The sequence below is a fragment of the Mizuhopecten yessoensis genome, unplaced genomic scaffold (assembly GCF_002113885.1).
Source record: "Mizuhopecten yessoensis strain PY_sf001 unplaced genomic scaffold, ASM211388v2 scaffold7461, whole genome shotgun sequence".
NCBI lineage: Eukaryota > Metazoa > Mollusca > Bivalvia > Pectinida > Pectinidae > Mizuhopecten > Mizuhopecten yessoensis.
This window is the reverse complement of record NW_018407059.1, coordinates 61,307-77,390: the sequence shown is the minus strand read 5'-3', so window position 1 is coordinate 77,390 and position 16,084 is coordinate 61,307. Positions and strand designations below refer to the sequence as shown.

Genomic DNA, 16,084 nt, shown 5'->3' with positions numbered 1-16,084 from the left:
AGCTTCATCTGTTTATGTCCGTAATTGGATTACAGTAAGACTTCGATATAATGACACTCGCTTCATTTACCATCTCGCTTACCGCTAATATATTTTATGATCCTTTTTCTCTTTTAAACACGTGTTCCACAATGTATTGCCATACCCCTTTATAACGCCAGAAGTTATCTGGACAAATGGTGACAATATAACGAGGTTTTACTGTATAGTATTCACAAAACTGGCAATCAACAGAAGTCACAAACAAATTGATATTAACACATACCAGTCAGATAATGTTCAACAACATACAGTAAATCGCAACATAAAATTCGTTGTAATCATTATTAGATATCTAAAGTCTCTTGATTTCTTATTTTATTAAATGCAAAAAAAGCGCAGTTGTCATTGCCTGATGTTTGTTCTTTTATATACTACTTCAAGTCATTGATATCACACTGTGTTTTACAGCTTTACCATTCTTTCAAGAATTAAAGAGACTTTAAATGAATGTAGATATATGATATATATGCAAGAACAGCACCATATATGAAAATAGACACACGATTAAAAAAGTTTTCATTCCGTCTCTCCTGTTACGATTTGTAACCATTCTTTAAACAAACAGAAACAAAAAAATAGTTCGTTGTAAACTTTACATCTGATACATGTCTATGAAACATATCGTATTATCATAACATCAAATATCAACAAATAATCATAATAGTTGTCGATTACGTTCATATCTCTGTCAGGAAAGTCAATACTTTAAAAAAAAAAAAGGTCAAAGATTGAACGGTTACTTTGAATCATCAACACAATATTCACAACCATACGGTTTTCTAAACGAGTTCAACAACGGTAGTTCCGACGCGACTTACAGACACTTGTAGAGAAATAACTGAAAATATTGTATAGTGCAATAACTACACTGCAACGTTTCTAAGAGTTTCATTGAAATATTTACCTCGACAAATTATCTTGGTGATGTATGTTTTGCTGCCCTTTGTATATCATGCAACGAGGTAAATATCGACATGTTTTAGTGTTTTGTTTTTCTCCATTCAAAAACATATGTTAAAATATTACCTTATATTAACAAGATCATAAAGAAGTCGTCATTATTTTCATGACATATGATATATATCAGACGATGTGTTATGTAAATATAAATCGCGATATTGGCCCAACATTGTTGTCTATCCCGAAGTACTGCTTTTGTCTCCTATCAAATTCAGAATACCATGAAAAGGCATAGATAAATAACGTTTAATAAAAGGTCTGAATTTTCGATTAAGCACAAAATATATGGTAGGATTGATGATGGTTGATAGCTTTGCGATGAGTATAGAGGATAGTGTGAGTCTGATAGGTATCTCCTCTTTGTTTCCGTATGCAGTCCACAGGCTAAACACCGCGTATGGAGTCCACGTTCCCACGAACGCCACACACATTGTAAACGTCAACTGGAATAGGAAAATGACAACAAACAGGTTAGTTATGTTAAGCAATGAACAGAGTTTTTTCGATACATATTGCTTGATTTAACATTCAAATATCATAACATTTCCAAAATTAAACATCAATTTACGTTAAAGCATGGATATAAATGAGACATTGGCAAGATGTTCTGTCTAGTAATAAAACTACGCTTGAGATACTTTCATAGTCTTATTAAAATACAATCATCTAAGAGAAATTGTCCTACATAATGTATGGTCATTGCTAGTTATTTTTATTATTCAATATGCTAAGAGACAATGCCTCTCTCTAGCTGTCTATGCACATGCTATTAAGTAGAATCTTAACACAAAGTGAGCATGTGGCAGAGCAATTGCAATCCGAGGGGAAAAATCAGCTTAACCCAGACCTTGCTTCAAGCCGAAGGTTAGACACTCAAGAATTCTGCCCCGACGATTGCAAAGTTCCATCGCGGGGAATGATTTGTTTTCTTCCATTATATCTATGATATGTTCAAAAACACTTGCTATCAGCATTTGTGACCCAATTTTATACTGATTTGCACAAAATCACAATGTCGATCGCTTTTTGTGACGTCATATGTGATAGTGGCGTCATCGTATTGCTTCTTTTTATGTGTTATCTATCATAGCCTGAGGGGTAACTAGTAAGTTGTTATGCAACAATATGTACGTAAGGTTAATACAGTTATTTAACGTAAAAATAAAGCGTAGCAAACGAAAAGACATGTATCAATTACTATAAAGAGGGAACATACTTATTATATCATTTAATTTAATAGTTAAAACAAAATATGTATTTTGCGAAATAGAAGAAGAAAAAACGTACCTTTATCAAACTTCTTTCCAGTTTTCTATTTGCATGCTTTCTATTAGGTCGATGAGGAGTCCATTTATTAAGATTGTCTGTACTTCTTTTTAAAAATAGTAAGACACGTCCATAGCAAAACGTCATAATAACGACGGGTAGTATTATACACATAATAAGCATGACAGTCACAAAAGAGCGACTTCCGGACCAGTTTAATGTACATGATGTGCCATGAGGTTCAACTCCATAATTACCCCATCCTAGAAACGGTGGAATGGACCAGATGCACGCATAAACGTAGGTGAAGAACACCAGTACTGATGTATGCTTTGTTAAATGTACACCTGAAACAAAAGATAATATAGATTAACTTACGTTTTACAATTATACAACAGTAGTAAAGACGTTGATGGCTCATAAGGGTTTTAGGTGGTGTTTTAAACTTATTCTTTAAAAGAAGAAAATACGTGACAAGTCCTTGTTGCTATTTTCTGACACAGATTTCAGTGTTGATAATTATAGAAATTCCACCTATTCAAGTAGTTTGAATTCTGCAATCTACCACTAAAACGGAAAACTAGAGATGAACCATTCGACACAACTTCGACCGAGTCTACTTCCAAATATTAAGGTGCTTGTATGTCGAATAAAACAAACAAACAAAACACGTCAGTAAGATAAATGTATTGATGCATTTTTTTTATATATATCCAGTTGATACAAAGTTTCATTTTTCTATTATTCCATTGTTTCGATTCCATTGGGTCCCTTTGTGTTTATGGTGGAAAACTGTCAAAGACTGCTAATTTTTGCTGAAAAATGGGATATCTGAGGGACATTTTTAACATTCCTGTGTTGATGAATATTTTGATATTGAAGGAGGTTTTACCCGCCTTACGGTCCAGCCATGACCACTAGACATACATGTCTGTATTCAAGTATAGGTTCGATAAATCATTGACTTGGTCAGGTCATTGTTGGGAAGGGGGTCTATACAATTTCAAATCCTACCGAAAAACGGGAGAGGCAATGATTGTCGCTCATAAAGGATGGACGCTAATTACGGGAAAAAAAGTATGTCATATGACCAAAAATCAGTTAGAAAATTCCTCTATGAGAATGAGATACTATCAACTATTTCAATCAATAATATCTATATAATGATAAGTAATAATTGTGTGAGCGAAAATTATTAATTTAGAGGGATCGTTGAAATTAATATTATGATCACTATAAAAAATGACAAATCAATATCAAATTTCAATTAATTATTTTTTTGTAATTTTGGAAATTAACACTCAAATATAATTTCTCTTGATTCAAATATGGTTATCACAAAAATAAGTATAGTAAACATTAAGTGTTTTTAATTTGGTTCAAAAAATGTAAACTTGATCAATCATTCAATACTCAATACACTTACTTTTTTGCATTTCACAAACGCTCATATAGCGTACGAAACTCATCATAGCTAACGTTGATATGCTGACTGTTCCACAGAAGAAACCAAGAAACCCGTATACGTAACAACCTGGAAAAAAAGTAACGAATTATGCATATCGTATCGTAGACTGGGGATATATCATTTACAGGTCGTGGTGAAAAAAGTATAGCCAATATATGTGAACCCTCATGGTCCTCTAACGCGAACGGTAGAGTCGTATCGTTTAGACTAACCTAATGACGGAGCCTGATACAATACCTTGTAGGTTGTCGATTACTATATTATTAACTTGTTTTTATCGACTGTCAGTGTATAATGGCAATAGAAGGGTACAATACAACAAATCGTTAATCTATATGTATATTTCATCACATTTACAATTTATTGTTATGTGTTTGTTCCATCAGATCAATGCCGCAATCCGCTCAAAGAGGTAATAAGATTTGGTTTGGTTTAATTACGTTTAACGTTATATTAACAGTTCAGGTAATGTACAGACGTGCCTCCATCTGTGTAGTGTATGCGTGCTTGCGTGTATGTATGCAGGAGACATGGTATGTTAGTGTGCTTTCCCCCTTGTGATAGCGCGGATCTGATGTAGACTTTATAGTAGATATCTCACTGAAATACCAGGCCGAAGGCACCCAGTAGAGCATTCCGCCCGGTCACATTATACTGAAAACGGGTGAACCAGTTTTTGTCATTCACCTAAATGCTGAACGTTAAGCAAGGAATAACAACCACTATCTTCAATGACTTTGGTATGTCTTAGTCTGGGGAAAGAACCTATTGCCTTCCTCACCTGGGCGAACGCCCTACATGAAAGCCAAAAGTGATGTGTTGACAAGAAAGGCGCTAGGAAACAAAATGTAGCTAGAAGTATTAAGAAATATAAAGATCCCAAATATTGCAATAGGCGCAGCAGAATTATTTTGGTCGCTTTTGTGTCCCAAAATAGAGGACACTAAAGCAATGGGTTAACACATTAGTCGCCTCCTACGATACATGCAATGGGTAACAACAGTTGTATTTTTGTCCCGGTCCCCTTCCTGCAGCTGTGAGGAGAACATGGAATAATGCACCCCAACGGTCACATTAATTTGAAAATGACTAAGGAATTAACTAGTTCCACAAATAACAATTACGACCTTTGGTTTCTATAAGAGATACAGCGACATTTAACAGAACATGCGATACAAGGCTTAATATATCTTACCTATATCACACCATGGTTATAATTTTTCGAGCGATATCTGAGCTATAATATGCCATAGGCGATAAGCTTCTTCCAACATCTGAGCTATGATGTATCCTACGAGATAATGACTGATAATATCTGAGCTATAAGCATTACACGACAAGGATATAACGCAAAGCTATTAACTCTAAACAAAGCAAATCATTTCTATGCTTGAAGGTTCAATAACCATGTACGCCAAAATGGGCGTTAGCTTGCCTAATCCGTCCGGCATGAAACGTGAACCAGACGCCAAGATACTTAAAGAGGCATTAAACTTAGTATGTGGATTTTGTAAAGCATTATCCTTTCAAATGACTACGTATTTCAAAATGTTACCAATATTTAATCGTGACATTCACGTAATTTCACATTCAGTACTTATTTCCAAACTACGCATACATACTATTTAATTTAATTTCTTTCATTCAAAATGTTATGATAGTGGTCATACAATTTGAAAATGTTACATGTCTAGGAATCGCAATAAGAAAGTAGCAAAGTCAAATGCAAGAGTTATGGATCCAACATCTATTAGTTTGATGCAATTCATTTTTCCGTATGTTTCTTTTTTTAAGATATGATGTATAGTTTGTTTTTTTAATTTTGATATTGATGCAAATATGTCAATTAATATATTGTGTTCTGTTGTTTGTTTTGACGTTCATGATACAGTAAATATGATTAGTGATTTCGTACCATATACTCCAAACTGCCACTCGTGCTGTAAAGATGACGTCACTACCAGTGGGAAACCAAACAGGGGGAGAAACAGATCAGTGATAGCGAGGTTCACAATGTAATAGTCAATTGACTTCAAAGTTCGCCGTTTCTTGAAGCAAACAAATAACACCATCGCATTCAGGAAAATGGAGGTTGCACCTGCAATAAAAAAGCATACCTTTAAATTTATCCTGATGAGGATGTATAAAATGTAATTACAACAAATTTGCATAATATGCAGCAACGTCTGAAAGGCACCCATGGTATTAAAAAAGCTGTGCTTACTTACGTTGACTGCACCCCTATATAATGTCATGAAAAAATAGAAAGAGAGCTAATTGACATGTTTACATTCAAATGAACAACCTTCACCTATCGTCAGGATGATGTTTGTTCTTTTGAGATAAAAGAAGAACGAAACGTTTGTTATCAAAGTCGATCGTTTATGACGTTCCGTTTCCATAAGTTGTCATGACATAGCACAGGTTACAGAGACGTAGGTCATGCGTTATACTGATAATGTTATTAAATGAACTATGCCAGGCATTTCAAATCTCTATGGCAAGAGATCATTGATAAGGTACAAATGTACCTAGTTTACTGAGCACTTGATGACAAAATGTGTGCCTGTTTACTAGCGCTTTCCGGTGTCAAAAGGAGCAGAGACATGTCACGGCACACTTCTAATGTGTCGTAAATGATAACGATAATAACGATCTTCCTATAATCACAAAGATCGATAATCTCATTTTTCTAATATTAACATTTCATGTACTTTAATCGTGATTTTTTGCTATACCGATTTTGGAATAATACACAAAATCAGAAGAAAAATCCTACGCAATTTTTTTTCGTATGACAGTATCTAAGTGAAGTGTTAATGGAAAGGATTGATCATACATGATTAAACTCATCATCTTTATCATATGACCTTTGCTGCTGCAAGGGGTTAAAGTTCAACACTAACAAAACCTTCAAACAAACACGCGATTGTTTTGTGTTAACGCTGCATTTATGCTTTGTATTTTGGGAATTGAGTAAACTTAATTGAAATGTCGATCCTGATAATATATATGTCTCTTCGGTGTCGTATTCTTAGATATTTAATAAGAATGTGTATATAATTGTTATGTGCTTATTTTTCTATTTGGTTAGAGAATAAAAGTATTGCTTTCAAAATCTTTGGGTACGAAAAATAGCTAATGAATACTGAAGTGTCACCAAAACCCAATTCATACTCAAAATCGATAACAAGGGCAAACTCGGAACAAAGGGTAAAGTTTTATGCAGATCGTTGACAAAGTTCAAAGATGATAAGACCAGGCGTTCCGCAAGGATAAGCGTGTAAGGCGGCATCAATAACACCCGTCATATACATCTTAGCCGAATCTAAGTACGCTTGCAATAACACGGGTAGTGACAATTAAACCACAAGGCACTCACAAGAGCATTATAAGAAACACCGACCTTCTAATAACACAGAAAAAGGGAATATCTGGATAAAATGTCTCCTCAGAAATGCTCATTTTGATGTAACATATGCAGGTCCTTTATCATTGTGTTGATACATAATACTTTTATCTAGAAAAATTGGCGAAATTGGCGTTAAAAACATGCATGTAAATTTAAAAAAGGAAAAGAAAACGAGAGACCAAAACTTCACTAAGAAATACTGTGAAAAAATATTTATTTATTTTTCGTGTAATTTTTTTCTATCTTATGGAAAGCTTTGTTTCGCGGCTTCCATGTATAATTATCAAGTGATCGTGGCTCATTATGAAACTGTAAGGATTGATTCATGTGTTATTAATTTCATGGGGGAATTTTTCGCGTAAAAAAAGAATATTGCGAATATCGTAAACATTGCTGTAATAATACCAACTTTTAAAGTAATGTGCTTGATAAATTCAAAGTATTGTAATTCTATTGAAATTTTAAGATCATTTTAAGTACACTACATAATGATACACTGGAAGAATTGTCGCAATACCAATCCTAAAAGGAACAAAAATAGAACCAACCCCCATTAAATGTAATTCTGTCTCGTCCATTCCTATTACGACATGCAAATGAAATTCGCATTTAAAGCGTATTCATGGACAGTAATGCCCATTGATGTTAGGAAAAATACGTGGGCCTTAGAATCATTTGCCATCTCATCAGATTACATGTCTAAGTTAAACATAATTAAACATTAACGTTAAAAATGGCAATTTTGCATATTTTCTGAAGATTCATAAAAAATGTAATTATGTCATCAATTAGTGAGTTATCCTACAAACTGCTGCTACGTATAGTAAAATCACTTGTAAAGAAAGCAAAGGAAAGAAAAAAGGGAAAATATGATAGCTACATGTACTATATTCAAATTTCTAAATTGTTCTGGTATTTTTAAGCAACATGTTCATCATATCATAGAATAAACAAGGAGACAAATGAAACAGTATCCAGATATATATATTAAGGTATCTGATATTGTCCTGTTTTTCTTTTTCTTCGTACCTGAACTTCTGTTCCAGCATAGTTGTTTGCTATCCTGTAATCGTATGTCTTATATGAATTTGGACTGCATTTGAAATTAATGTCGCCCACTCTGTCAGATGCAAACATTTATAGCTAACCTTTTCCAAAGTTTGCAGTCGGATGGAAAGTTTCTATGACATTTAGTTTGTTCATGGATACGCACATTTATAAACGAACTAACATCACTCAAAATTAGTTTTACATATAATGTTAATACAAGAATGCCTCACGTCCTCAGTGTTAGCACAAATCAATACAAAGAGCTCCTCACAATAATCATAGTAATATCAGGGTATTAAAATACATATTATAAAATATAAAATAAAGAAGCACCAACAGGAAGACGTATGAAAACGAGTTGACCTGTAAGGTCAACCGTTGTAGAGAAAATAAACCACCGGTATAAAAGTACCGGGTACAATACAATACACTAACGGTGTAAGGGAAATAAACGAACACTTTGGTGATTAAAAACGTATGGTATTTGAGGTAATGCAATACGATATAGTTGTGTTTTGCAACATTATCAAGATTCTGTGCCAAATATAATGACTCTAGGCCTTATGATTCTTCAGAAGAGGTGGTTTCGTTGTATAGCTATGACAATGGTTAAGAACATCATATCTAATAAGAATGAAAAATATCGAGTGATAATTGTTTTTAACACGTGTTATCTTCACGTCAGATGAGACTAAACACCTGCCATGCATATGCTATTTTGAGTAAATTTTATCAATAGCTGTCCATTGCTTAATTACCTCCGTGCCCCTAAACCATACTTTGGTTTGATACTCAATGCCAACATTACACTTGTTGACACACTTGCTTGTTGTGTGCTGTCTACTGAATGGTCTCAGACTGCATGTCGGCGTTTGCAATCAAGACATGTTCAAAATAGTTTATGTTTCTAGTACTGTTCTGTTTCTTGAATCGAACAACAATATTTTTTACAAATTTGTCCAGCTTTCCTCTAGAAATCTTTGATGGAATATTTCATTCAAACAGCATTTTTTAAATCAATACACTAGTGATCGAAATTATCACAATGCAGAAAATACTGTCTTTGTATGGCTTTCTGCATCCTAAAACATAGTTTGTTTTCCTGTTTCTAGTGATTGTTTAATTGATATCTTACATCAGAAGACAAGCATACAAAAACCTCCATCTTTTGTTACTCGAATAGTATTTTGTACCTAAGAATTATTTTTGTTCTAGTTTGTTTGTTTGTTTGACTTCGAACTTCTAGGAATCGTATAAAACTCAATCGAAAGTACAATGTACATATTTACAACGCTTCAGGACCAGCGGAAAAATTGGCGAAATATATGACGAGTACTAGAAACGGTCTTTACATTTTTATTCCCTACTGAAATAAGTGTCAGCATTTGTATGGGATTTCGGAGTCTGGAGTTAAACAAATCTAGCATATTTATAACTGTATCGCATCAACGGTACAGTATAATCTGCCACGATGATGCAAGAATCCATTTTGCCATTTCGAATTTGTCAGGGTGTGATGGCATTTTGGTATAATTGTACTTTCTGATATTAGGATTTCCTTTTCAATTTGCTACAAAACTTTACTTTAAAAATCAATAACCAGGAAGTGTGTTGTTTATAAAAACAAAATCCATAACAAAATACAAATAATCACGCACCCGATTAATAGTGACAGTATTCTACATTTTAGACATTAATCCATTATCTAGAAAAGAAATTTCTCATAACCTTCAATATTTTCTCTGCCAATTTTCATTAATATTCCGGTCGTATCGGAAAAAAAAAGGTAATTTGCTGAAAGAGTGCAGAATGTAATTTATAATCTAGATACATAATGGATTGAAATACAGGCGTTTACCTCGCAGCCACTATAACAGGGGAAACTGCTGTTTACGGATTGTCATAGAGAATCTTATTTATACAATCGTCAAAAACATCAACATTGTACCAGTGCTTACATATAATACAGGGAATACACATCACTCTTGTGGCATAACACACATGACGTGTAATCTGTTCGCGCTGTTTTATGGTTACACTAAAGTGTTAAACACATTCCGAAACATGTTAATATATATACAAGATGTAAAAATATATATGTAACCGGAAAAGGTTTTACCGTGATATATCGTGCTCGTAATCATAATACCGTTATCATGCTCAAACCAAAAATTCTGTGGGACCCGTATTCATGAAAACGTCAACCTACATTCTGTGCTCAAGCCCAATTTCGTGTGCCCGTGATAGATTAATAATAAAATCATAGTTTGTCAATGTTAGCTAAGACCTACTGTCAAATACAGTCAATGCTACACTTTACTTTTTGACCATGACACGTGATTAAAGAGAGTGCTAAGAACGTCAACTTGAGCATATACTTCATGCTTAAACATGAGAACTGTTTCATGAAAACTGACCTACAAAGTTAGCATCAAATTATATTTAACGACATATGAACCATAAAAAGACACGCCTTCGATATGCCAAAGACGTTGCTTTTTACCTCGTCATGTTCAGTTTTGATAGAATGTTTGATATCGTAATAGCTACAGTTATCATGTCTGCCTCTTATCTCAAATATCTCCGAATTGTTACATAAGAACAAAATTGAAAATAGATATTTGATAATAAAACGACAAAAGGAAGTAAGAGAAAATCAAAGCAAAATGGAAGACATGAGCATGCGAAAATATATTTGTAACGTTTACAAAGTTTGATTGGCATAGTTCCAATTTTGTCATATTTCTACAAATTTTTCATTTGTTTGGCCAATGGTACCACTTATCAGTCCTAATTGGGCGAAACGGCCATATGGTTTGGTAATTATTTAGTTTGTATGACTTTCTGCATAGTCTTGATAAATTGTTTAATAAGCGGTCTTTTACTTCTTACTTACATCGAATTTTTTTATGTCACAGGATGATTAACGCGACTTTGGAACAATCAGTTTCTACGGTTGACCCTGTGGCTGAAGCTTATTCTGGACTTGTATACATAAAATTAGCTTAAAGTAACACGTAAAAAGAGCATTAATTATAATCATCATCAGTTTAATTATGTAAAGAGAGGCAAAAAGTGATAACACTCGTAAAGCATGTTTTCTTAACAGAGGTAACAATGAACCAAACTGGCATAAAAAAAATATATCATGTCAAAATAAATTGGAAGTGTTCATGTTATGTACATGTATGTAAAAAACAATAGCAAAAATAGTGGATGTAACAGAAAAAATCGTCGTGATTGAACTTTCTTTAAAAAAGACGGGTTTTTTATGAATTTATCTAAGGTATACATATATATTCTAAACCTTTCATTTACCTTTCTATATCAATTTATTTATTTGAAGTAGGAGTAACATTACTTCGAATGATCTATACATCTAAGTCTTCACTTTATCGATATGTGCATGTAAGATTCCATATTGGCAAACAGTCGAATAATCCTATTTAAACCGTCTACCATTACATCACCACGGACACAGTTTATTTCGCGTTCTAAGACATTTCTCGAGGGTAAACATTTTTAATGAAAATAAGAAAAACTAACATTACACAGTCTTATGCAGCATATAGTGTGGTTTAATTGGCATCTAGGCGACACGGAAACTGGTTTGTTATTTTATTGCTTAGATATCTACATACACAAAACTGCGTTGGTCGTGGTATTCAGATTCCGGATTATTGATCAAAGCTCCAGAGATACACTTCTAGTACACGCTTTCTTTAACAAATTATCGTCGATAAATTGAGCACTGAAATTCACTCGAAATTTGTCTGTGGTAAGACGCTATGCTGTTAATATAGACCTACTTATGATGTATCATGATATTGTTCACAAACCTTTATCGACTTTAATAACCTCAAGGTTTGCTACATTGATTTTGCCGATTCTGCTTTAACGGTTTTTCATAACTGGTTGTAACCTTTACAGAACTGGACCTAGCAGATATGTCAACAATTATCATTCATCTAATCACTATCCAAGCGACATCTTTAAATGGATTGATAGTTAAAAAACTCTCTTCCTGCTTTCCCTCTCCTCCTCTGTTACCTTAAAATGCAAAGTATCCACCTATATTTTATATTTCCTTGCATGTTAAGGCGATAGATTTTAACTTGTATTCATTGTTTCTCTATATTTATATTATGGGCGGACTGGTCGTACGCATGTAATATTCAGAGAAAGTGTTTTTCTCCTGCCCACACAACTCCAACTACCCAGGTGGAGTAGAAAATGGTCTGGGATTGCTGTTGCGGTATCTGTGCTGTGGCATTCAAGAAGTTCGGTTATACTACAAACTGAACACAATACATCCCCACCACACACGCAGGCTTTTACACATATGGAGATATTAGCCAGGTGGTAAATGACTAGTAGTAAGCGCCTGATATGGCAGCTCCTGCGGATTCCTCAAAATTCTATTGATTCATGTATGTGTTAGTTGTATTCATTTGAAGTTTCGCATTTGTATCACATTGAAAGACATTTGTATCACATCGAAAGATATGTGTATCTCATTGTATATCTATGTAGTGTAAAACGCGTTAGAGTGGCTTATGCTTGCTAGATAGGACGCTATATCAAATGTTGTACATTCTATGTATTCCTTCGATTGCATTAATGTCACAAGACTGGTGTTTATTTATATGCAAATACTAAGCAATCGGCCACGGTTCAATATCCATTGTCGCCGTAGAATAGGATTTTCAGAGAAAGTTTTCCTACTAACAAAACTCGACATCGTCCAGGAGCATTGTGTTATGAATTTTGTATTATCCGCTATTGAAATTAACCAGATTTATTCGATTTTCAGACCGAACGAGCGTATTTTGAATCAGTGTTCCTGTACCATCTGTGCTAATTTTATAATACCTTCAAATGAGACGACTGGACTGATTAGTATAATGCTCGTTAGAAGACTCTTTTGGAATATCAACAATTTCTCTGTACGCTCATATGCAGTTTAATATTATCATCATATTCATATTCAAAACGAGGAGAAAAACATGATAGGTTTAAGTATAGGTAGTTACTTGTGTTATCAATTAAGAGACCTTGTCCAAAAACCTATTCTATGATTAAAGATAAACCAAAGCGGTCTAGTATGAAACTTTGTTTTAAACTAAAAAACATTTTTAAGTAAGGTATCGTATGTTTTACAATGTTTTTGAGATCAATACATCAATATGACCATGTGTAGCATAAAATTATTTTTTATTAATTTAGATGTGCATACTCATTTATAGGTTTTACAAACTTCCTATATGGTGCATCTAATTTACATTTAAATTTAAGAAGTTAGGTATTTTTCATGTATAGAGATGACATGTAGATTATATTACTAGGTAAGTAAGTCTACTTCTATCGCAAAAACAAATTAGTTTCGTTACATTTCCGATTAAGAAATGATTACAAATAAACAAATATATTTAGCTTATTAAAGATAACAATCTTTAAATGACCTATTGATGGCTGGAGCCTTATTTCACAAACTGATTGATTGATTGATTGATTGATAGGTTTTTCATCCGCTTCACTACCGAGTAGTTCGGTTATCCAGCAGAAGAATTTCACAAACTGCACAGTGCACGATTAAATAACCTAAAAGCCTCAAAGTATGTAGTATCGTGTAAGCGTTCTCGTTAACACAACAACATTGCTTTGCACAATTTCTACAAAACCAATTTCAAACCATCTTAAGTCTAACCTAAGAATAAATCGCAGATCATTAATAACAAATGTAAAAGATAAGAAATGTTTTGTTTTGTTTTCATCGAAATGAAAAAGATACGTACCTACAACTCCAAGATAAAGGGCAACAAGGGTATCCTCCACTGGGGATAGCTTCGAATAAAATATACTTAAATCCATGACATCTTTTTTGTGTATATGTGCCACGTCAATTGATGTATTTAAGGCAAGTTTTGAATCGTTCACATAGTAATCCTCGTATAGTGGTATCCCTGTACAAAGGCATGGTATATCCATCGTTTGCATAGCTATTCACTGAGCGCACCTCCCGTCCGACGATGTTTGCTAGAATGATGCCATTGTCACGAAGATCTGTCGTACCATACAATGTAATTCCAGTACCTGTGCGGCCGGCCGTTCAGGGCGGAAGGTGCAAATTGACGAGCGATGTGGGTGACTGTCGGTGGACTGTTCACTGTAACACGCTTATACAAAGATTAATATGCATATGCTATATTTAACAATAAAGCGTATTAGGGAAAAGTATCATGCTTACAGGTATTTAATTATTGTAGCTTAAATTCGTGTTCACTGATCGTTAAGCCTTTCCCATCTGATCTTACAATAATCCATTGGCGTGTGATAGGAGGAGGCTACTGCTGTGTGGTCATTATCAGACGCTACACGTGCCAGTTTGGAGCATGGCACAAACTTGATCTTTTCAGATATAGCAAGAAGGTACTGTAAAATATGGCAGGAAACCATCCAAGGACAACATTGTAATCTACTTATCATTGTTACTAGGACATGATAAATACATGTTAATAAACAGATCAATAAACCGTTAAATGACATATCATGAAACCATCAAAAAGTTACCATGTAATCTAAAAATCACTTTAACCACTAGATGACAACGAGGAAACCATCAAACGATAACCATGTAATTTACAGATTCCTTAAACCATTAGATGACACGACATGACACTATCAAACAGTAACCATGTAATCTAAAATTACCTTTAACCATTAGATGACAAAAAGGGAACCATCGAATGTTCATCATGTAATCTTCACATTTTTTGTAACATAGCACGTCACCATGAAACGGTCACCATGAAATCTAAAAATAACTGTAACTATTAAATTACAAAGAGGAAACCATTAAACAATACCCATGTAATATAAACATAACTGTAATCATTAAATGACAATGAGAAAACAATTAAACGATGCCCAAGCAATCTAGATATAACTGTAATTATTCGATAACAAAGAAGAAACAATAAAATGGTTACAATGTAATCGAAAAATTATTAACCATTAAATTACAAAGAGGAAACCATTAAACGATACCCATGTAATATAAACATAACTGTAATCATTAAATGACAAAGAGGAAACAATTAAACGATGCCCAAGCAATCTAGACATACCTGTAATCATTCGATGACAAAAGGAAGCTATCAAACGGTCACCATGTAGTCAATAATTGACGAAACCTTGAACCTTGAGTTTTCCAATCTATAGCGGCACTTAAGTCTTGAGATGAAAATAGTAACAGAATTGAATACGAAATCGAAAAAAAACAAAACAAAGGCGAACTACTACCTTTTAGTTGTTACTTCTCCGCTATCTGTGGAAATCTTGTTTTTGTTTCCTGCTCTATTTGATGTTGTGCATCTATTTTTATTATTAATTAATATAATGTTATACGAATTGTCCCTGTTTCTAGCATATCAAATATTAATATATCTGTATATGAGAACGGTCAGTTAGATATTTTTCTCGCACCCAAAGACATCCTTTCGAATACAGATATGATCAGCATATTATGTAGTAGTCCATGGCATACTTTTTTCTATACCTGTGTTAAGCCTTATGCGATGTATTACAGTGACCACTGCCGTATCCAAGAAATCAGCATTTTGTTACCACTGCCTGGCACACGTCTACAAACTATAGGTCGAGCAATTTCTAACTCGCTAGGCGATAGCGTTTCTTCTTATCAAATCAGATCGGCACACTATCACTATAATATGGATGGGTTGTCGGAGGTGTTTCCCTTCCGATGAGATACAAATATCTTTCGATGTGATACAAATGTCTTCCAATGCGATACAAATGTGATACTTCAAACTTGTCCTTGAGTAGCCCCCTCATCTGTTGACATTTTTTTGTTAGACATTAACAAA

The 16,084-nt window shown here is 33.9% G+C and overlaps 1 protein-coding gene across 1 annotated transcript; it reads right to left on the bottom strand.

Moving 5' to 3' along the window:
• Positions 1-1,178: 1,178 nt before the first annotated feature.
• LOC110453578 (opsin-5-like) lies at positions 1,179-14,186 on the bottom strand. The gene is made up of 5 exons (XM_021502557.1): positions 13,994-14,186; positions 5,652-5,834; positions 3,695-3,802; positions 2,290-2,615; positions 1,179-1,445 (listed from the first exon to the last, which is right to left on the bottom strand). Exons 1-5 carry the CDS (start codon positions 14,184-14,186, stop codon positions 1,179-1,181), a joined length of 1,077 nt encoding a protein of 358 aa, XP_021358232.1.
• Positions 14,187-16,084: the final 1,898 nt, after the last annotated feature.